General features: G+C 47.9%; 1 protein-coding gene across 1 annotated transcript in view; it reads right to left on the bottom strand.

Moving 5' to 3' along the window:
* Positions 1 to 3606, bottom strand: part of LOC141100368 (G protein-coupled receptor kinase 5-like) — a 118151-nt gene extending 114545 nt beyond the window's left edge. Inside the window, exon 1 of the mRNA XM_073588801.1 lies at positions 2937 to 3606. Coding sequence (XP_073444902.1) covers positions 2937 to 2988 — 52 coding nt within the window. The 5' untranslated portion in view covers positions 2989 to 3606. The remainder of the gene's footprint in view (positions 1 to 2936) is intronic.
* Positions 3607 to 22799: the final 19193 nt, after the last annotated feature.

Here is a 22799-nt window from a genome sequence, read left to right as displayed (position 1 = left end):
AGCACAAGAGAGGTCCTAGATGCTGGGTGCAGAATTGAAGACCGGATGCCAAGGAGGACCAGACTGGAAGTCGGACCTGGGCATTGAGAATTGCATTGCTCATCTCCAACAGTGATCATGTGGAATCCAACGGACACCACTATACGGGGTCCAAGGGGGGTCGAGGTATCGGTTATTGATGGATCGGACAGAGTAGATGGCAATGGGCTTTTCCTGACAGACCCCCAAGATGGATCGTTAGCAGGACACAATCACCAGGACTGACTATCACTCCCATCAGTCCTCATAGGGACTATCAAGGTAATTTCTAGGAGTATTTTCATGCATGGTGGTGTTCCCTGCAGCTCTATGCTCAACTATAAGGAAAGGTACCAAAAATTAGACGGCTCGGCCAAAATCCTAGCGACTTTCTATAATATTACATGCCAACAAGTACCCTTTGCCCAATCTACAGTCATTGGGCATGTAGTGCAGACATATTATTGTACATCATTCCTGCCTGCCATAATACAAGGTGGAGGTCATTATAGTGAATTACGGTCACAGCTTATAATGAAAACCCGCCACACCCAATATACGAGCAAGGGGTGTCTGAATCCAAAATTTGGGCAACGGCGGTACTATGGCTACACCTCAAAAGCCCATATTCCCGAGAAGTCGTCTCCACCTGCTTCAAAGCTACAGCTCCCAACAGGCCCCAGCATGACGAGTGAGGATTTACCTTTGTTGCCAAAATTTTTCTATTGGATGATATTAGAGAACTCAGCAAAACTTTTATTAGATCGACGCTATGGCAGAATAAAAAGTGGTCAGGGTGGATAGTCTTGGGTACATGGACATTGTATGACTACATTAAACCCACAGACTTCCAAGGGGCCATACTCTGCATGTTCCTCTATGCTCCATGTTACAGGCTTAGGTGCCGATTCATTATTTGAGGGGATTTTAAAGTCACATTTATTTGCCTTGTAGAATTTTATGATTTTTTTAACTGCAAATTCTTCAAAATGCTGCATGTGGTTTATGCATTTTGCGCAAAATGAAAAAAAAAAAAACGGCCTTTATTTTTGTCCTTAGTGCAAAAAGTACTACTATAATTACTCCGAGGGAAAAGGCTGGAGGGGTAAATTAGAGAAAATATTTTGTGACTTTAAAAAGTTTCAATTCATTAATGGTGATGAGTGCAAATGCTCGTTACTCCAGTTTGCGGACGATGCTCATAGTACGCACTGAGTATCGCGGGTGCTCGAGAGACATGTTTGAGTTCCTGCGCCCAAATGTTTCATGGCTGTTAGACAGGCACAAGACATACGGGGATTGTCTGACATGGTATTCCAGCACGCTGAAGACACTCGGTTAGCACTCGAGCATGCTCAGATAACACCTTATCCCAGCACGTTCGCTCATCACTGGCGCCTATTCACCCTAAAGAAACCAAAAAAGGGTCCCTTTGTCCTCTCTCTGGTCAGTGCACACTATCAAAAGAATATGAGAATGACTTGATTATTATAGCTGTTATTACTGGGTGGAATTGTTACTATGAATAATAAAGTGACACATTGTATCCAATATTATCATTGGTATAATCCCAGGAATACGGCCAGCAGGTACTCGCCCTCCCCAGACCAGTGTCGAGTCACTGCAGCTGCCCTGGGGATTGTGTACAGGCCGTAGCGGTGACATTACATCCACAGCCAATCCAGACAGCACGAGCCACTGATTGACTGCAGCGCTGTAGATGTGATGCCACCGCTGTACACAGTCACCAGAGATGCAGAGCAGACACAGCGCTGGATCTGGGGTAGGTGAATACCTACTGATTATATTATTTCTATCTTATTGCTGCCAGAATTAATTTGTAAAGAATTAAAAAGTCGAAAGATGAAAAACCATCGCAGTGTCTGTCCTTTTTGGGATATGAAGAGAAAAATAGCGCAACGACGCAGAAGTGATCACAGCCGACCACTACAGAACAAAAAACAGCAATGAGAACGGTAACAGATAACAGAATCCGGCCTCAACTTTCCTGGTGTACGTTCCTCTGCTGCGTGTTGCCATATTACAAGACATCTCTTTAAGGCCGCGTTCACACGCTCAGTATTTTACATCAGTATTTTTAATCCAAAAACCAGGTGTGGGTGAGAAATACACAAGTGTCGACGCGTTTCTATTATACTTTTCCTCTACTGATTTTAATACTGATGTAAAATACTGACCAAATACTGAGCGTGTGAACGCGGCCTTACAAGTTGTGACCAAAAAGCGCAAACTTGAACGACGACGAGTCAATGTATACTGCGGATGTCAGTGCGGATTTCACTCCCTGTAATGAAATCAAAGGGAATGAAAATTTAAGAATTTCTCCACCTTTTCGGCAACAGATTTGGGCGCTGATTTCATGTTGGGGATTTGTCTGGCCGCAGGTAAGGCACGTGGGAACCTCATCGTTCATAATACGTCCACCGATAATCATTTTGTCACTACTTTTTATGCAGATATTAATAATATAAATATTAAGACATTCATTATGATTCCAGGGTTATTAGTATATTATCGGGAGTACTGACAAAAACAAATAAATACAAATAGTATGTAGATAATATGTATAGCTAATAAGAAAAACAAACAGAAAATAAAATAATGTTTATATATTAACAAAAACAAAATACAGAAAAAAATGTTATTTAAATAAGGAAAATTATATTTAAATTACTTTTTTTCTAGATTTTATATTTTTGTTACTGCATTTTAAACAAATATATTATTACTACATGACTCCTGCTTCTTTTTCCTGGATTATTTGCATTATAATTACTGTTTTTTTAATCCATGGCTATACAATAGTATAAAAATAATATCAATAAAATAAAAATTAAATAAAAATTGTAATAACGCTGATAACAGTAATAATGTGCCTCTGCGGGGCGCTTTCTTACCTTCTCGGGCTTTCAGTAAAACCGTATTGGCCACAATGTTTTCCAGTTCCATTGTATCCCAGGTTACGGAGTCATTAAATGGATGGGGCGATTATCATGGGGGGCAATTATTGGTTAATGTGAGCAGGGGGTCCAGGCATGTGGGGGTCCTACAGATCCAGTTGACCCCCTGGGATGGGGCTGTTCCTTCTAGTCTATGGGGGTCCTCCTACCTGTGTGTGGAGGGTCCCGGGGAGCCCCCGACACAATGCACAGCAGACACTGTAAAGGATGGGGGTCCCTGTGCTGGGGGCAGGATGGGGCTGAGGGCCCCAGGCAGTGGCAGGTCCCCGGCAGATGCTGGGGCAGCAGGAGGCTGAGATCTCGGGGGTCCGGGGATAATCACTTGGAGGGGAGCAGGAGCCCCTAATCAGCAGCTGCGGGCACAGGAGGGGGAGATCTGCTCCTAGATCTCTCCGGCTGATCACCGCGATCCACGGGCGGCAGGAGATCGGGGATCCTCCCCAGTGCTGGTCTCTGACCGGGGGGTGAAGATCCCCGGGGCAGCAGGAAGTAACATGGAACTGGAGGCGGCGAATGGAGAAGGTAGATGCTACATCCTAGTGGCGAAAGGACCTGTGATGACGTCATCACCACGTGACCACCCACGTGTGTGTGGGAGGAGCCAGGCTCCGGGCAGTGAGGCTGCTGACCTGTGTGCGCTGTGCTGTAGTATACAGTGCACTGCAGGCTGTGTGCGTACAGTGCAGAGCTGTGTGCGTACAGTGCAGAGCTGTGTGCGTACAGTGCAGGGCTGTGTGCGTACAGTGCAGAGCTGTGTGCGTACAGTGCAGAGCTGTGTGCGTACAGTGCAGAGCTGTGTGCGTACAGTGCAGAGCTGTGTGCGTACAGTGCAGGGCTGTGTGTACAGTGCAGAGCTGCGTGCGTACAGTGCAGAGCTGTGTGTACAGTGCAGAGCTGCGTGCGTACAGTGCAGAGCTGCGTGCGTACAGTGCAGAGCTGTGTGTACAGTGCAGAGCTGTGCGTACAGTGCAGAGCTGCGTGCGTACAGTGCAGAGCTGTGTGTACAGTGCAGAGCTGCGTGCGTACAGTGCAGAGCTGTGTGCGTACAGTGCAGGGCTGTGTGCGTACAGTGCAGGGCTGTGTGCGTACAGTGCAGGGCTGTGTGCGTACAGTGCAGAGCTGTGTGTACAGTGCAGGGCTGTGTGTACAGTGCAGGGCTGTGTGTGTACAGTGCAGGGCTGTGTGCGTACAGTGCAGAGCTGTGTGCGTACAGTGCAGGGCTGTGTGTGTACAGTGCAGAGCTGTGTGTACAGTGCAGGGCTGTGTGTACAGTGCAGAGCTGTGTGTGTGTACAGTGCAGGGCTGTGTGTACAGTGCAGGGCTGTGTGTACAGTGCAGAGCTGTGTGTGTACAGTGCAGGGCTGTGTGCAGTGCAGGGCTGTGTGTACAGTGCAGGGCTGTGTGTACAGTGCAGAGCTGTGTGTGTACAGTGCAGGGCTGTGTGTGTACAGTGCAGGGCTGTGTGCGTACAGTGCAGAGCTGTGTGCGTACAGTGCAGGGCTGTGTGCGTACAGTGCAGAGCTGTGTGCGTACAGTGCAGGGCTGTGTGCGTACAGTGCAGAGCTGTGTGTACAGTGCAGGGCTGTGTGTACAGTGCAGAGCTGTGTGCGTACAGTGCAGAGCTGTGTGCGTACAGTGCAGAGCTGTGTGCGTACAGTGCAGGGCTGTGTGCGTACAGTGCAGGGCTGTGTGTGTACAGTGCAGAGCTGTGTACGTACAGTGCAGGGCTGTGTGTACAGTGCAGAGCTGTGTGCGTACAGTGCAGAGCTGTGTGCGTACAGTGCAGGGCTGTGTGCGTACAGTGCAGGGCTGTGTGCGTACAGTGCAGGGCTGTGTGCGTACAGTGCAGAGCTGTGTGCGTACAGTGCAGGGCTGTGTGCGTACAGTGCAGAGCTGTGTGCGTACAGTGCAGGGCTGTGTGTGTACAGTGCAGAGCTGTGTGTACAGTGCAGGGCTGTGTGTACAGTGCAGAGCTGTGTGTGTGTACAGTGCAGGGCTGTGTGTACAGTGCAGGGCTGTGTGTACAGTGCAGAGCTGTGTGTGTACAGTGCAGGGCTGTGTGTGTACAGTGCAGGGCTGTGTGCGTACAGTGCAGGGCTGTGTGTGTACAGTGCAGAGCTGTGTGTACAGTGCAGGGCTGTGTGTACAGTGCAGAGCTGTGTGTGTGTACAGTGCAGGGCTGTGTGTACAGTGCAGGGCTGTGTGTACAGTGCAGAGCTGTGTGTGTACAGTGCAGGGCTGTGTGTGTACAGTGCAGGGCTGTGTGCGTACAGTGCAGAGCTGTGTGCGTACAGTGCAGGGCTGTGTGCGTACAGTGCAGGGCTGTGTGTGTACAGTGCAGAGCTGTGTGTACAGTGCAGGGCTGTGTGTACAGTGCAGAGCTGTGTGTGTACAGTGCAGGGCTGTGTGTGTACAGTGCAGGGCTGTGTGCGTACAGTGCAGAGCTGTGTGCGTACAGTGCAGGGCTGTGTGCGTACAGTGCAGAGCTGTGTGCGTACAGTGCAGGGCTGTGTGCGTACAGTGCAGAGCTGTGTGTACAGTGCAGGGCTGTGTGTACAGTGCAGAGCTGTGTGCGTACAGTGCAGAGCTGTGTGCGTACAGTGCAGAGCTGTGTGCGTACAGTGCAGGGCTGTGTGCGTACAGTGCAGGGCTGTGTGTGTACAGTGCAGAGCTGTGTACGTACAGTGCAGGGCTGTGTGTACAGTGCAGAGCTGTGTGCGTACAGTGCAGAGCTGTGTGCGTACAGTGCAGAGCTGTGTGCGTACAGTGCAGGGCTGTGTGCGTACAGTGCAGGGCTGTGTGCGTACAGTGCAGAGCTGTGTGCGTACAGTGCAGAGCTGTGTGTACAGTGCAGGGCTGTGTGTACAGTGCAGGGCTGTGTGCGTACAGTGCAGAGCTGTGTGCGTACAGTGCAGGGCTGTGTGCGTACAGTGCAGAGCTGTGTGCGTACAGTGCAGGGCTGTGTGCGTACAGTGCAGGGCTGTGTGTGTACAGTGCAGGGCTGTGTGCGTACAGTGCAGGGCTGTGTGTACAGTGCAGAGCTGTGTGTGTACAGTGCAGAGCTGTGTGCGTACAGTGCAGAGCTGTGTGCGTACAGTGCAGGGCTGTGTGCGTACAGTGCAGAGCTGTGTGCGTACAGTGCAGGGCTGTGTGCGTACAGTGCAGAGCTGTGTGTACAGTGCAGGGCTGTGTGTACAGTGCAGAGCTGTGTGATGTGTACAGTGCAGGGCTGTGTGAGTAATGTGTACAGTGCAGAGCTGTGTGTAATGTGTACAGTGCAGAGCTGTGTGCGTACAGTGCAGGGCTGTGTGCGTACAGTGCAGGGCTGTGTGCGTACAGTGCAGAGCTGTGTGCGTACAGTGCAGGGCTGTGTGCGTACAGTGCAGGGCTGTGTGCGTACAGTGCAGAGCTGTGTGTACAGTGCAGGGCTGTGTGTACAGTGCAGAGCTGTGTGTGTACAGTGCAGGGCTGTGTGAGTAATGTGTACAGTGCAGAGCTGTGTGTAATGTGTACAGTGCAGAGCTGTGTGCGTACAGTGCAGAGCTGTGTGCGTACAGTGCAGGGCTGTGTGCGTACAGTGCAGAGCTGTGTGCGTACAGTGCAGGGCTGTGTGCGTACAGTGCAGAGCTGTGTGCGTACAGTGCAGGGCTGTGTGCGTACAGTGCAGAGCTGTGTGCGTACAGTGCAGAGCTGTGTGCGTACAGTGCAGGGCTGTGTGTAATGTGTACAGTGCAGGGCTGTGTGTGTACAGTGCAGAGCTGTGTGCGTACAGTGCAGGGCTGTGTGCGTACAGTGCAGGGCTGTGTGCGTACAGTGCAGAGCTGTGTGCGTACAGTGCAGGGCTGTGTGCGTACAGTGCAGAGCTGTGTGCGTACAGTGCAGGGCTGTGTGCGTACAGTGCAGGGCTGTGTGCGTACAGTGCAGAGCTGTGTGTACAGTGCAGGGCTGTGTGTACAGTGCAGAGCTGTGTGTGTGTACAGTGCAGGGCTGTGTGAGTAATGTGTACAGTGCAGAGCTGTGTGTAATGTGTACAGTGCAGAGCTGTGTGCGTACAGTGCAGAGCTGTGTGTGTAATGTGTTCAGTGCAGGGCTGTGTGCGTACAGTGCAGAGCTGTGTGTGTAATGTGTACAGTACAGAGCTGTGTGTGCAATGTGTACAGTACAGAGCTGTGTGTGTAATGTGTTCAGTGCATAGCTGTGTGTGTAATGTGTACAGTGCAGAGCTGTGTGTGTAATGTGTACAGTGCAGAGCTGTGTGTGTAATGTGTACAGTACAGAGCTGTGTGTGTAATGTGTTCAGTGCAGGGCTGTGTGCGTACAGTGCAGAGCTGTGTGTGTAATGTGTACAGTACAGAGCTGTGTGTGTAATGTGTACAGTGCATAGCTGTGTGTGTAATGTGTACAGTGCAGAGCTGTGTGTGTAATGTGTACAGTGCAGAGCTGTGTGTAATGTGTACAGTGCAGAGCTGTGTGTGTAATGTGTACAGTGCAGAGCTGTGTGTGTAATGTGTACAGTGCAGAGCTGTGTGTGTAATGTGTACAGTACAGAGCTGTGTGTGTAATGTGTTCAGTGCAGGGCTGTGTGCGTACAGTGCAGAGCTGTGTGTGTAATGTGTACAGTACAGAGCTGTGTGTGTAATGTGTTCAGTGCATAGCTGTGTGTGTAATGTGTACAGTGCAGAGCTGTGTGTGTAATGTGTACAGTGCAGAGCTGTGTGTGTAATGTGTACAGTACAGAGCTGTGTGTGTAATGTGTTCAGTGCAGGGCTGTGTGCGTACAGTGCAGAGCTGTGTGTGTAATGTGTACAGTACAGAGCTGTGTGTGTAATGTGTACAGTGCATAGCTGTGTGTGTAATGTGTACAGTGCAGAGCTGTGTGTGTAATGTGTACAGTGCAGAGCTGTGTGTGTAATGTGTACAGTGCAGAGCTGTGTGTAATGTGTACAGTGCAGAGCTGTGTGCGTACAGTGCAGAGCTGTGTGTGTAATGTGTTCAGTGCAGGGCTGTGTGCGTACAGTGCAGAGCTGTGTGCGTACAGTGCAGGGCTGTGTGCGTACAGTGCAGGGCTATGTGTGTACAGTGCAGAGCTGTGTGCGTACAGTGCAGAGCTGTGTGCGTACAGTGCAGGGCTGTGTGCGTACAGTGCAGAGCTGTGTGTACAGTGCAGGGCTGTGTGTACAGTGCAGAGCTGTGTGTGTGTACAGTGCAGGGCTGTGTGAGTAATGTGTACAGTGCAGAGCTGTGTGTAATGTGTACAGTGCAGAGCTGTGTGCGTACAGTGCAGAGCTGTGTGTGTAATGTGTTCAGTGCAGGGCTGTGTGCGTACAGTGCAGAGCTGTGTGTGTAATGTGTACAGTACAGAGCTGTGTGTGTAATGTGTTCAGTGCATAGCTGTGTGTGTAATGTGTATAGTGCAGAGCTGTGTGTGTAATGTGTACAGTGCAGAGCTGTGTGTGTAATGTGTACAGTACAGAGCTGTGTGTGTAATGTGTTCAGTGCAGGGCTGTGTGCGTACAGTGCAGAGCTGTGTGTGTAATGTGTACAGTACAGAGCTGTGTGTGTAATGTGTACAGTGCAGAGCTGTGTGTGTAATGTGTACAGTGCAGAGCTGTGTGTGTAATGTGTACAGTGCAGAGCTGTGTGTGTAATGTGTACAGTGCAGAGCTGTGTGTAATGTGTACAGTGCAGAGCTGTGTGCGTACAGTGCAGAGCTGTGTGTGTAATGTGTTCAGTGCAGGGCTGTGTGCGTACAGTGCAGAGCTGTGTGTGTAATGTGTACAGTACAGAGCTGTGTGTGTAATGTGTTCAGTGCAGGGCTGTGTGTGTTCAGTGCAGAGCTGTGTGTGTAATGTGTTCAGTGCAGAGCTGTGTGTGTAATGTGTACAGTGCAGAGCTGTGTGTGTTCAGTGCAGAGCTGTGTGTGTAATGTGTACAGTGCAGAGCTGTGTGTGTGATGTGTACAGTGCAGGGCTGTGTGTGTAATGTGTACAGTGCAGAGCTGTGTGTTAATGTGTACAGTGCAGCAGAGCTGTTTGTGTAATGTGTACAGTGCAGGGTTGTGTGTGTACAGTGCAGAGCTGTGTGTATAATGTGTACAGTGCAGAGCTGTGTGTGTACAGTGCAGAGCTGTGTGTGTAATGTGTACAGTGCAGAGCTGTGTAATGTGTACAGTGCAGAGCTGTGTGTGTAATGTGTACAGTGCAGCAGAGCTGTTTGTATAATGTGTACAGTGCACGGTTGTGTGTGTACAGTGCAGAGCTGTGTGTGTAATGTGTACAGTGCAGAGCTGTGTGTGTACAGTGCAGGGCTGTGTGTGTAATGTGTACAGTGCAGCAGAGCTGTGTGTATAATGTGTACAGTGCAGGGCTGTGTGTGTACAGTGCAGAGCTGTGTGTGTAATATGTACAGTGCAGAGCTGTGTGAGTAATATGTACAGTGCAGCAGAGCTGTGTGTGTAATGTGTACAGTGCAGCAAAGCTGTGTGTGTAATGTGTACAGTGCAGCAGAGCTGTGTGTGTAATGTGTACAGTGCAGCAGAGCTGTGTGTGTAATGTGTACAGTGCAGCAGAGCTGTGTGTGTACAGTGCAGAGCTGCGTGTGTAATGTGTACAGTGCAGCAGAGCTGTGTGTGTAATGTGTACAGTGCAGGGCTGTGTGTATAGTGCAGAGCTGTGTGTGTACAGTGCAGAGCTGTGTGTGTAATGTGTACAGTGCAGCAGAGCTGTGTGTATAATGTGTACAGTGCAGAGCTGTGTGTGTACAGTGCAGAGCTGTGTGTGTAATGTGTACAGTGCAGAGCTGTGTGTGTAATGTGTACAGTGCAGAGCTGTGTGTGTACAGTGCAGGGGTGTGTGTGTAATGTGTACAGTGCAAAGCTGTGTGTGTACAGTGCAGAGCTGTGTGTGTAATGTGTACAGTGCAAAGCTGTGTGTAATGTGTACAGTGCAGAGCTGTGTGTGTAATGTGTACAGTGCAGAGCTGTGTGTGTAATGTGTACAGTGCAGAGCTGTGTGTGTAATGTGTACAGTGCAGAGCTGTGTGTGTAATGTGTACAGTGCAGAGCTGTGTGTGTAATGTGTACAGTGCAGTGCTGTGTGTGTAATGTGTACAGTGCAGAGCTGTGTGAGTAATGTGTACAGTGCAGAGCTGTGTGTAATGTGTACAGTGCAGAGCTGTGTGTGTAATGTGTACAGTGCAGAGCTGTGTGTGTACAGTGCAGGGCTGTGTGTGTAATGTGTACAGTGCAGAGCTGTGTGTGTAATGTGTACAGTGCAGAGCTGTGTGTGTAATGTGTACAGTGCAGAGCTGTGTGTGAAATGTGTACAGTGCAGCAGAGCTGTGTGTGTAATGTGTACAGTGCAGAGCTGTGTGTGTAATGTGTGCAGAGCTGTGTAATGTGTACAGTGCAGAGCTGTGTGTGTGTAATGTGTACAGTGCAGAGCTGTGTGTGTAATGTGTACAGTGCAGAGCTGTGTGTGTACAGTGCAGGGCTGTGTGTGTGATGTGTACAGTGCAGAGCTGTGTGTGTAATGTGTACAGTGCAGGGCTGTGTGTGTAATGTGTACAGTGCAGAGCTGTGTGTGTACAGTGAGAGCTGTGTGTGTAATGTGTACAGTGCAGAGCTGTGTGTGTAATGTGTACAGTGCAGAGCTGTGTGTGTACTGTGAGAGCTGTGTGTGTAATGTGTACAGTTTAGAGCTGTGTGTGTAATGTGTACAGTGCAGAGCTGTGTGTGTACAGTGCAGGGCTGTGTGTGTAATGTGTACAGTGCAGAGCTGTGTGTGTACAGTGCAGGGCTGTGTGTGTAATGTGTACAGTGCAGAGCTGTGTGTGTAATGTGTACAGTGCAGAGCTGTGTGTGTAATGTGTTCAGTGCAGAGCTGTGTGTGTAATGTGTACAGTGCAGAGCTGTGTGTGTAATGTGTACAGTGCAGAGCTGTGTGTGTTCAGTGCAGAGCTGTGTGTGTAATGTGTTCAGTGCAGAGCTGTGTGTGTAATGTGTACAGTGCAGAGCTGTGTGTGTTCAGTGCAGAGCTGTGTGTGTAATGTGTACAGTGCAGAGCTGTGTGTGTGATGTGTACAGTGCAGGGCTGTGTGTGTAATGTGTACAGTGCAGAGCTGTGTGTTAATGTGTACAGTGCAGCAGAGCTGTTTGTGTAATGTGTACAGTGCAGGGTTGTGTGTGTACAGTGCAGAGCTGTGTGTATAATGTGTACAGTGCAGAGCTGTGTGTGTACAGTGCAGAGCTGTGTGTGTAATGTGTACAGTGCAGAGCTGTGTAATGTGTACAGTGCAGAGCTGTGTGTGTAATGTGTACAGTGCAGCAGAGCTGTTTGTATAATGTGTACAGTGCACGGTTGTGTGTGTACAGTGCAGAGCTGTGTGTGTAATGTGTGCAGAGCTGTGTGTGTACAGTGCAGGGCTGTGTGTGTAATGTGTACAGTGCAGCAGAGCTGTGTGTATAATGTGTACAGTGCAGGGCTGTGTGTGTACAGTGCAGAGCTGTGTGTGTAATATGTACAGTGCAGAGCTGTGTGAGTAATATGTACAGTGCAGCAGAGCTGTGTGTGTAATGTGTACAGTGCAGCAAAGCTGTGTGTGTAATGTGTACAGTGCAGCAGAGCTGTGTGTGTAATGTGTACAGTGCAGCAGAGCTGTGTGTGTAATGTGTACAGTGCAGCAGAGCTGTGTGTGTACAGTGCAGAGCTGCGTGTGTAATGTGTACAGTGCAGCAGAGCTGTGTGTGTAATGTGTACAGTGCAGGGCTGTGTGTATAGTGCAGAGCTGTGTGTGTACAGAGCAGAGCTGTGTGTGTAATGTGTACAGTGCAGCAGAGCTGTGTGTATAATGTGTACAGTGCAGAGCTGTGTGTGTACAGTGCAGAGCTGTGTGTGTAATGTGTACAGTGCAGAGCTGTGTGTGTAATGTGTACAGTGCAGAGCTGTGTGTGTACAGTGCAGGGGTGTGTGTGTAATGTGTACAGTGCAGAGCTGTGTGTGTACAGTGCAGGGCTGTGTGTGTAATGTGTACAGTGCAGAGCTGTGTGTGTACAGTGCAGGGCTGTGTGTGTAATGTGTACAGTGCAGAGCTGTGTGTGCAATGTGTTCAGTGCAGAGCTGTGTGTGTAATGTGTACAGTGCAGAGCTGTGTGTGTAATGTGTACAGTGCAGAGCTGTGTGTGTAATGTGTTCAGTGCAGAGCTGTGTGTGTTCAGTGCAGAGCTGTGTGTGCAATGTGTACAGTGCAGAGCTGTGTGTGTAATGTGTACAGTGCAGGGCTGTGTGTGTGTAATGTGTACAGTGCAGAGCTGTGTGTGTAATGTGTACAGTGCAGCAGAGCTGTGTGTGTACAGTGCAGCAGAGCTGTTTGTGTAATGTGTACAGTGCAGGGTTGTGTGTGTACAGTGCAGAGCTGTGTGTATAATGTGTACAGTGCAGAGCTGTGTGTGTACAGTGCAGAGCTGTGTGTGTGTAATGTGTACAGTGCAGAGCTGTGTGTGTACAGTGCAGAGCTGTGTAATGTGTACAGTCCAGAGCTGTGTGTGTAATGTGTACAGTGCAGCAGAGCTGTTTGTATAATGTGTACAGTGCAGGGTTGTGTGTGTACAGTGCAGAGCTGTGTGTGTAATGTGTACAGTGCAGAGCTGTGTGTACAGTGCAGGGCTGTGTGTGTAATGTGTACAGTGCAGCAGAGCTGTGTGTATAATGTGTACAGTGCAGGGCTGTGTGTGTACAGTGCAGAGCTGTGTGTGTAATATGTACAGTGCAGCAGAGCTGTGTGTGTACAGTGCAGAGCTGTGTGTGTAATGTGTACAGTGCAGCATAGCTGTGTGTGTAATGTGTACAGTGCAGCATAGCTGTGTGTGTAATGTGTACAGTGCAGCAGAGCTGTGTGTGTAATGTGTACAGTGCAGCAGAGCTGTGTGTGTAATATGTACAGTGCAGCAGAGCTGTGTGTGTAATATGTACAGTGCAGCAGAGCTGTGTGTATAATGTGTACAGTGCAGGGCTGTGTGTGTACAGTGCAGCAGAGCTGTGTGTATAATGTGTACAGTGCAGGGCTGTGTGTGTACAGTGTATAGCTGTGTGTGTAATATGTACAGTGCAGAGCTGTGTGTGTAATATGTACAGTGCAGCAGAGCTGTGTGTGTAATATGTACAGTGCAGCAGAGCTGTGTGTGTACAGTGCAGAGCTGTGTGTGTAATGTGTACAGTGCAGCATAGCTGTGTGTAATGTGTACAGTGCAGAGCTGTGTGTGTAATATGTACAGTGCAGCAGAGCTGTTTGTGTAATGTGTACAGTGCAGTGCTGTGTGTGTAATATGTACAGTGCAGCAGAGCTGTGTGTGTACCGTGCAGAGCTGTGTGTGTAATGTGTACAGTGCAGCAGAGCTGTGTGTGTAATGTGTACAGTGCAGAGCTGTGTGTGTACAGTGCAGAGCTGTATGTGTACAGTGCAGAGCTGTGTGTGTAATGTGTACAGTGCAGCAGAGCTGTGTGTATGATGTGTACAGTGCAGGGCTGTGTGTGTACAGTGTATAGCTGTGTGTGTAATATGTACAGTGCAGAGCTGTGTGTGTAATATGTACAGTGCAGCAGAGCTGTGTGTGTAATATGTACAGTGCAGAGCTGTGTGTGTAATATGTACAGTGCAGCAGAGCTGTGTGTGTAATGTGTACAGTGCAGCATACCTGTGTGTGTAATGTGTACAGTGCAGCAGGGCTGTTTGTGTAATGTGTACAGTGCAGAGCTGTGTGTGTAATATGTACAGTGCGGCAGAGCTGTGTGTGTAATGTGTACAGTGCAGAGCTGCGTGTGTAATGTGTACAGTGCAGCAGTGCTGTGTGTATAATGTGTACAGTGCAGGGCTGTGTGTGTAATATGTACAGTGCAGAGCTGTGTGTGTAATATGTACAGTGCAGCAGAGCTGTGTGTGTAATATGTACAGTGCAGAGCTGTGTGTGTAATATGTACAGTGCAGCAGAGCTGTGTGTGTACAGTGCAGAGCTGTGTGTGTAATGTGTACAGTGCAGCAGAGCTGTGTGTGTAATGTGTACAGTGCAGAGCTGTGTGTGTAATATGTACAGTGCAGCAGAGCTGTTTGTGTAATGTGTACAGTGCAGAGCTGTGTGTGTAATATGTACAGTGCAGCAGAGCTGTGTGTGTACCGTGTAGAGCTGTGTGTGTAATGTGTACAGTGCAGAGCTGTGTGTGTACAGTGCAGAGCTGTGTGTGTAATGTGTACAGTGCAGCAGAGCTGTGTGTATAATGTGTACAGTGCAGGGCTGTGTGTGTACAGTGCAGAGCTGTGTGTGTACAGTGTAGAGCTGTGTGTGTAATATGTACAGTGCAGCAGAGCTGTGTGTGTAATGTGTACAGTGCAGGGCTGTGTGTGTACAGTGCAGAGCTGTGTGTATAATGTGTACAGTGCAGGGCTGTGTGTGTAATGTGTACAGTGCAGTAGAGCTGTGTGTATAATGTGTATAGTGCAGAGCTGTGTGTGTAATGTGTACAGTGCAGAGCTGTGTGTGTAATATGTACAGTGCAGCAGAGCTGTGTGTGTACAGTGCAGAGCTGTGTGTGTAATGTGTACAGTGCAGAGCTGTGTGTGTAATGTGTACAGTGCAGAGCTGTATGTAATGTGTACAGTGCAGAGCTGTGTGTGTACAGTGCAGCAGAGCTGTGTGTGTAATGTGTACAGTGCAGCAGAGCTGTGTGTGTAATATGTACAGTGCAGCAGAGCTGTGTGTGTAATATGTACAGTGCAGCAGAGCTGTGTGTATAATGTGTACAGTGCAGGGCTGTGTGTGTACAGTGCAGAGCTGCATGTGTAATGTGTACAGTGCAGCAGAGCTGTGTGTATAATGTGTACAGTGCAGGGCTGTGTGTGTACAGTGTATAGCTGTGTGTGTAATATGTACAGTGCAGAGCTGTGTGTGTAATATGTACAGTGCAGCAGAGCTGTGTGTGTAATATGTACAGTGCAGCAGAGCTGTGTGTGTACAGTGCAGAGCTGTGTGTGTAATGTGTACAGTGCAGCATAGCTGTGTGTGTAATGTGTACAGTGCAGAGCTGTGTGTGTAATATGTACAGTGCAGCAGAGCTGTTTGTGTAATGTGTACAGTGCAGTGCTGTGTGTGTAATATGTACAGTGCAGCAGAGCTGTGTGTGTACCGTCAGAGCTGTGTGTGTAATGTGTACAGTGCAGCAGAGCTGTGTGTATGATGTGTACAGTGCAGGGCTGTGTGTGTACAGTGTATAGCTGTGTGTGTAATATGTACAGTGCAGAGCTGTGTGTGTAATATGTACAGTGCAGCAGAGCTGTGTGTGTAATATGTACAGTGCAGAGCTGTGTGTGTAATATGTACAGTGCAGCAGAGCTGTGTGTGTAATGTGTACAGTGCAGCATACCTGTGTGTGTAATGTGTACAGTGCAGCAGGGCTGTTTGTGTAATGTGTACAGTGCAGAGCTGTGTGTGTAATATGTACAGTGCGGCAGAGCTGTGTGTGTAATGTGTACAGTGCAGAGCTGCGTGTGTAATGTGTACAGTGCAGCAGTGCTGTGTGTATAATGTGTACAGTGCAGGGCTGTGTGTGTAATATGTACAGTGCAGAGCTGTGTGTGTAATATGTACAGTGCAGCAGAGCTGTGTGTGTAATATGTACAGTGCAGAGCTGTGTGTGTAATATGTACAGTGCAGCAGAGCTGTGTGTGTACAGTGCAGAGCTGTGTGTGTAATGTGTACAGTGCAGCAGAGCTGTGTGTGTAATGTGTACAGTGCAGAGCTGTGTGTGTAATATGTACAGTGCAGCAGAGCTGTTTGTGTAATGTGTACAGTGCAGAGCTGTGTGTGTAATATGTACAGTGCAGCAGAGCTGTGTGTGTACCGTGTAGAGCTGTGTGTGTAATGTGTACAGTGCAGAGCTGTGTGTGTACAGTGCAGAGCTGTGTGTGTAATGTGTACAGTGCAGCAGAGCTGTGTGTATAATGTGTACAGTGCAGGGCTGTGTGTGTACAGTGCAGAGCTGTGTGTGTACAGTGTAGAGCTGTGTGTGTAATATGTACAGTGCAGCAGAGCTGTGTGTGTAATGTGTACAGTGCAGGGCTGTGTGTGTACAGTGCAGAGCTGTGTGTATAATGTGTACAGTGCAGGGCTGTGTGTGTAATGTGTACAGTGCAGTAGAGCTGTGTGTATAATGTGTATAGTGCAGAGCTGTGTGTGTAATGTGTACAGTGCAGAGCTGTGTGTGTAATATGTACAGTGCAGCAGAGCTGTGTGTGTACAGTGCAGAGCTGTGTGTGTAATGTGTACAGTGCAGAGCTGTGTGTGTAATGTGTACAGTGCAGAGCTGTATGTAATGTGTACAGTGCAGAGCTGTGTGTGTACAGTGCAGCAGAGCTGTGTGTGTAATGTGTACAGTGCAGCAGAGCTGTGTGTGTAATATGTACAGTGCAGCAGAGCTGTGTGTGTAATATGTACAGTGCAGCAGAGCTGTGTGTATAATGTGTACAGTGCAGGGCTGTGTGTGTACAGTGCAGAGCTGCATGTGTAATGTGTACAGTGCAGCAGAGCTGTGTGTATAATGTGTACAGTGCAGGGCTGTGTGTGTACAGTGTATAGCTGTGTGTGTAATATGTACAGTGCAGAGCTGTGTGTGTAATATGTACAGTGCAGCAGAGCTGTGTGTGTAATATGTACAGTGCAGCAGAGCTGTGTGTGTACAGTGCAGAGCTGTGTGTGTAATGTGTACAGTGCAGCATAGCTGTGTGTGTAATGTGTACAGTGCAGAGCTGTGTGTGTAATATGTACAGTGCAGCAGAGCTGTTTGTGTAATGTGTACAGTGCAGTGCTGTGTGTGTAATATGTACAGTGCAGCAGAGCTGTGTGTGTACCGTCAGAGCTGTGTGTGTAATGTGTACAGTGCAGCAGAGCTGTGTGTATGATGTGTACAGTGCAGGGCTGTGTGTGTACAGTGTATAGCTGTGTGTGTAATATGTACAGTGCAGAGCTGTGTGTGTAATATGTACAGTGCAGCAGAGCTGTGTGTGTAATATGTACAGTGCAGAGCTGTGTGTGTAATATGTACAGTGCAGCAGAGCTGTGTGTGTAATGTGTACAGTGCAGCATACCTGTGTGTGTAATGTGTACAGTGCAGCAGGGCTGTTTGTGTAATGTGTACAGTGCAGAGCTGTGTGTGTAATATGTACAGTGCGGCAGAGCTGTGTGTGTAATGTGTACAGTGCAGCAGGGCTGTGTGTGTAATGTGTACAGTGCAGCAGAGCTGTGTGTATAATGTGTACAGTGCAGGGCTGTGTGTGTACAGTGCAGAGCTGCGTGTGTAATGTGTACAGTGCAGCAGAGCTGTGTGTATAATGTGTACAGTGCAGGGCTGTGTGTGTAATATGTACAGTGCAGAGCTGTGTGTGTAATATGTACAGTGCAGCAGAGCTGTTTGTGTAATGTGTACAGTGCAGAGCTGTGTGTGTAATATGTACAGTGCAGCAGAGCTGTGTGTGTACCGTGTAGAGCTGTGTGTGTAATGTGTACAGTGCAGAGCTGTGTGTGTACAGTGCAGAGCTGTGTGTGTAATGTGTACAGTGCAGCAGAGCTGTGTGTATAATGTGTACAGTGCAGGGCTGTGTGTGTACAGTGCAGAGCTGTGTGTGTACAGTGTAGAGCTGTGTGTGTAATATGTACAGTGCAGCAGAGCTGTGTGTGTAATGTGTACAGTGCAGGGCTGTGTGTGTACAGTGCAGAGCTGTGTGTATAATGTGTACAGTGCAGGGCTGTGTGTGTAATGTGTACAGTGCAGTAGAGCTGTGTGTATAATGTGTATAGTGCAGAGCTGTGTGTGTAATGTGTACAGTGCAGAGCTGTGTGTGTAATATGTACAGTGCAGCAGAGCTGTGTGTGTACAGTGCAGAGCTGTGTGTGTAATGTGTACAGTGCAGAGCTGTGTGTGTAATGTGTACAGTGCAGAGCTGTATGTAATGTGTACAGTGCAGAGCTGTGTGTGTACAGTGCAGCAGAGCTGTGTGTGTAATGTGTACAGTGCAGCAGAGCTGTGTGTGTAATATGTACAGTGCAGCAGAGCTGTGTGTGTAATATGTACAGTGCAGCAGAGCTGTGTGTATAATGTGTACAGTGCAGGGCTGTGTGTGTACAGTGCAGAGCTGCATGTGTAATGTGTACAGTGCAGCAGAGCTGTGTGTATAATGTGTACAGTGCAGGGCTGTGTGTGTACAGTGTATAGCTGTGTGTGTAATATGTACAGTGCAGAGCTGTGTGTGTAATATGTACAGTGCAGCAGAGCTGTGTGTGTAATATGTACAGTGCAGCAGAGCTGTGTGTGTACAGTGCAGAGCTGTGTGTGTAATGTGTACAGTGCAGCATAGCTGTGTGTGTAATGTGTACAGTGCAGAGCTGTGTGTGTAATATGTACAGTGCAGCAGAGCTGTTTGTGTAATGTGTACAGTGCAGTGCTGTGTGTGTAATATGTACAGTGCAGCAGAGCTGTGTGTGTACCGTGCAGAGCTGTGTGTGTAATGTGTACAGTGCAGCAGAGCTGTGTGTATGATGTGTACAGTGCAGGGCTGTGTGTGTACAGTGTATAGCTGTGTGTGTAATATGTACAGTGCAGAGCTGTGTGTGTAATATGTACAGTGCAGCAGAGCTGTGTGTGTAATATGTACAGTGCAGAGCTGTGTGTGTAATATGTACAGTGCAGCAGAGCTGTGTGTGTAATGTGTACAGTGCAGCATACCTGTGTGTGTAATGTGTACAGTGCAGCAGGGCTGTTTGTGTAATGTGTACAGTGCAGAGCTGTGTGTGTAATATGTACAGTGCGGCAGAGCTGTGTGTGTAATGTGTACAGTGCAGCAGGGCTGTGTGTGTAATGTGTACAGTGCAGCAGAGCTGTGTGTATAATGTGTACAGTGCAGGGCTGTGTGTGTACAGTGCAGAGCTGCGTGTGTAATGTGTACAGTGCAGCAGAGCTGTGTGTATAATGTGTACAGTGCAGGGCTGTGTGTGTAATATGTACAGTGCAGAGCTGTGTGTGTAATATGTACAGTGCAGCAGAGCTGTGTGTGTAATATGTACAGTGCAGAGCTGTGTGTGTAATATGTACAGTGCAGCAGAGCTGTGTGTGTACAGTGCAGAGCTGTGTGTGTAATGTGTACAGTGCAGCAGAGCTGTGTGTGTAATGTGTACAGTGCAGAGCTGTGTGTGTAATATGTACAGTGCAGCAGAGCTGTTTGTGTAATGTGTACAGTGCAGAGCTGTGTGTGTAATATGTACAGTGCAGCAGAGCTGTGTGTGTACCGTGTAGAGCTGTGTGTGTAATGTGTACAGTGCAGAGCTGTGTGTGTACAGTGCAGAGCTGTGTGTGTAATGTGTACAGTGCAGCAGAGCTGTGTGTATAATGTGTACAGTGCAGGGCTGTGTGTGTACAGTGCAGAGCTGTGTGTGTACAGTGTAGAGCTGTGTGTGTAATATGTACAGTGCAGCAGAGCTGTGTGTGTAATGTGTACAGTGCAGGGCTGTGTGTGTACAGTGCAGAGCTGTGTGTATAATGTGTACAGTGCAGGGCTGTGTGTGTAATGTGTACAGTGCAGGGCTGTGTGTGTACAGTGCAGAGCTGTGTGTATAATGTGTATAGTGCAGAGCTGTGTGTGTAATGTGTACAGTGCAGAGCTGTGTGTGTAATATGTACAGTGCAGCAGAGCTGTGTGTGTACAGTGCAGAGCTGTGTGTGTAATGTGTACAGTGCAGAGCTGTGTGTGTAATGTGTACAGTGCAGAGCTGTATGTAATGTGTACAGTGCAGAGTTGTGTGTGTACAGTGCAGCAGAGCTGTGTGTGTAATGTGTACAGTGCAGAGCTGTGTGTGTAACGTGTCCAGTGCAGAGCTGTGTGTAATGTGTACAGTGCAGAGCTGTTTGTGTATTACAGTCAGAAAAATAAGCATTTAATGCAAGTTTTCTGACCTATAAAGAATGGAGAGATCTGTAATTTTTATCGTAAGTACACTTCACCTGTGAAAGACAGAATGTAAAAATGCAATCCAGAAAATCACATTATATTATTTTTTAATAATTAAATTGCATTTTATTGCATGAAATAAATATTTGATCACCTACCAACCAGCAACAATTCTATTTCTCACAGACCTGTTAGCTTTTCTATAAGAAGCCTCCTACTCTGCGCTCATTACTTGTATTAATTGCTCTGAACTCGTTACCTGTATAAATAACGACTTTCTACACATTCAATCACACTCCGACCTCTCCACCATGGCCAAGATGAAAGAGCTGTCTAAGGCCACCAGGGACAAAATTGTACATGCACAAGTCTGGGATGGGCTACAGGACAACAGGCAAGCAGCTTGGTGAGCAGGCAACAACTGTTGGCACAATTATTAGACAATGGAAGAAACACAAGATGACTGTCAATCTTCCTCTGTCTGGGGCTCCATGCAAGATCTCGCCTCATGGGGTAAGGATGATTCGGAGGAAGCTCAGGAATCACCCCAGAACTACGCTAGAGGACCTGGTCAATGACCTGAAGAGAGCTGTGACCAGAACTTTTTGGTATTAACTCTAGTCGCCATGTTTGGAAGAAGAAGATGAAGAAGAGTACAACCCCAAGAACACCATCCCAACCATGAAGCATGGTGGGGTAAACATCATACTTTGGGGGTGATTTTCTGCACAGTGGACAGGCTGACTGCACCTTATTGAAGGAAGGATGGATGGGGTCATGTTTTGTGAGATTTTGAACAACAACATCCTCTCAGCAAGAGCATTGAAGATGGGTCATGGCTGGGGCTTCCAATGACCTGAAACACACAGTCAGGACAACTTTGGAGTGCCTACGTAAGAAGCATTTCAAGGTCCTGTAGTGGCGTAGACAGTCTCCACACCTGAACCCAATAGAAAATCTTTGGAGGGAGCTGAAACTCAATGTTGCCCAGCGGCAGCCACGAAACCTGAAAGATCTGGAGAAGCTCTGTATGGCGGAGGGGGCCAAAATCCCTGCTGCAGTGTGTGCAAACTTGGTCAAGAACTACAGGAAACGTCTGACCTCTGTAATTGCAAACAAAGGTTTCTGTACCAAATATTAAGTTCTGATTTTCTATTGTATCAAATACTTATTTCATGTAATAAAATGCAAATAAATTATGCAAAAATTCTACAATGTGATTTTCTGATTTTTATTTTTAGATTCTGTCTCTTATAATGTGAAGCATATGCTGCATCAATAGTAAAAGATAGGATGTTAAAAAAAATTTCAAAAAATATGGTTACTCTCACCTTCTGATGGCCCCCGATCTCAGCAGCGCTCCCAGAACGTTCCGTTCCCAGGCATGCTTTACGCAAAGGATCTTTGTCACGTCATGCTCGCGAGACCGCGATGTCATCTCGGGTGATTCGCGTAATGCATCCCTGGGACTGGAAGATGCCGGCAGCGTCGCTGAGAGGCGGGAGAGCTCCGGGGGCCATCAGAAGGTGAGTATATCACTATTTTTTATTTTAATTCTATTTTTTACAGGAATCTGGTACCCAGGGCATGGGGGACAGTCTCCTCTCCTCCAGACCCTGGGTACCATCCGCACATGAAGCGCTCACTTTGCGCATGGTGGGCATAGCTACATGCATAAAGTGAGCGTTTCAGTGCAATCCTATGGCGGCTGAATCGCCGCGATTCCGCAAAATTAATGGATTTTACCGCTGTGCGATTCCGCAGTGGTAAAATCCGCATCATGGGCACAGCAACTGTGGAATCCCATAGGATTGCATGGGATGCGTTTTGTTAGTGTTTTTTAAGCGTTTACGCTGTAGAAAAAAAGCGGCAAAAACGATTAAAAACGCAACATGGGCACACAGCCTTAGCATAAGGATCTCACAAAACCTGTGTCCACGCCATCACCCATGGGGGCTACGTTAGCCGAGAACAGCTGCCTTCACGTTGCAAAAACCAAGATAAACAGTAACTCTGATCTTGGCTAACAAACCAGTTAGATGCCACAGAAATTAGGCACGGCAGAATCTAAGTGGTCTTATCGATATTACACCTAAATAAGGGAGAGGTTCTCTCTGTACTAACTTCGCCAGCACGGGAGACATAAAGGTGGCCAGGGGTTAAACAAAGGCTCTTTTTTCTTTATAAAAAAAAAAAAAAAGACTAAAGAAAAATTCTACAAATATAACAACCCACAGAGTTAAAATGTATTTTTACAGAGTAGGGGGACAGGCAAACGACCGTATAGATCGGAGCAAGATCAGAACACAGTGCACAGACTGGCTGGCGGCTCTCCCGACTACGGTCCGTGCATTACTATGGAGCTGTCACGCTCGGGTCGGGAGAGCCGCCAGCCAGTCCATGCACTGCATTCCGATCTCGGTCTGATTTATACGGCCGTGTGGCTGCCTCCTTAGGGCTTTATCAGGTGTCATTTTTTTTTGCGTATGAGTGTTATCTGTATTTTACAGGAATAGCACAAATACTTACAATTGTGAATGGAGCTGCTCACATGTTCGTGATTTCTTTCTTAGACTGAGTGACGGATCGAAATCGGCAGTGCAAGTCTGTGCGTCCGGGAAAAAAATGAAACAGCTCTTGGATGCTATCCGAGTGCAGTCTAGTTTTATGGTCTGTCAAGCAAGTTGTTGAGTAGGAGTTGTAGGGATCAGTGAGGTTGAGCATGACTTTTTTCATTATTTTTTTTAACCCAGTCTGTACTTTTTGGAATGCAAGTGAGCATGTAGAGGTACACGAGTCAGTCTTGGCATACTTTTG

Source organism: Dendrobates tinctorius, unplaced genomic scaffold, assembly GCF_039654945.1.
Source record: "Dendrobates tinctorius isolate UK_male_01 unplaced genomic scaffold, ASM3965494v1 ptg000104l, whole genome shotgun sequence".
Taxonomy (NCBI): Eukaryota; Metazoa; Chordata; class Amphibia; order Anura; family Dendrobatidae; genus Dendrobates; species Dendrobates tinctorius.
This window is presented reverse-complemented; position numbering and strand designations above follow the sequence as displayed.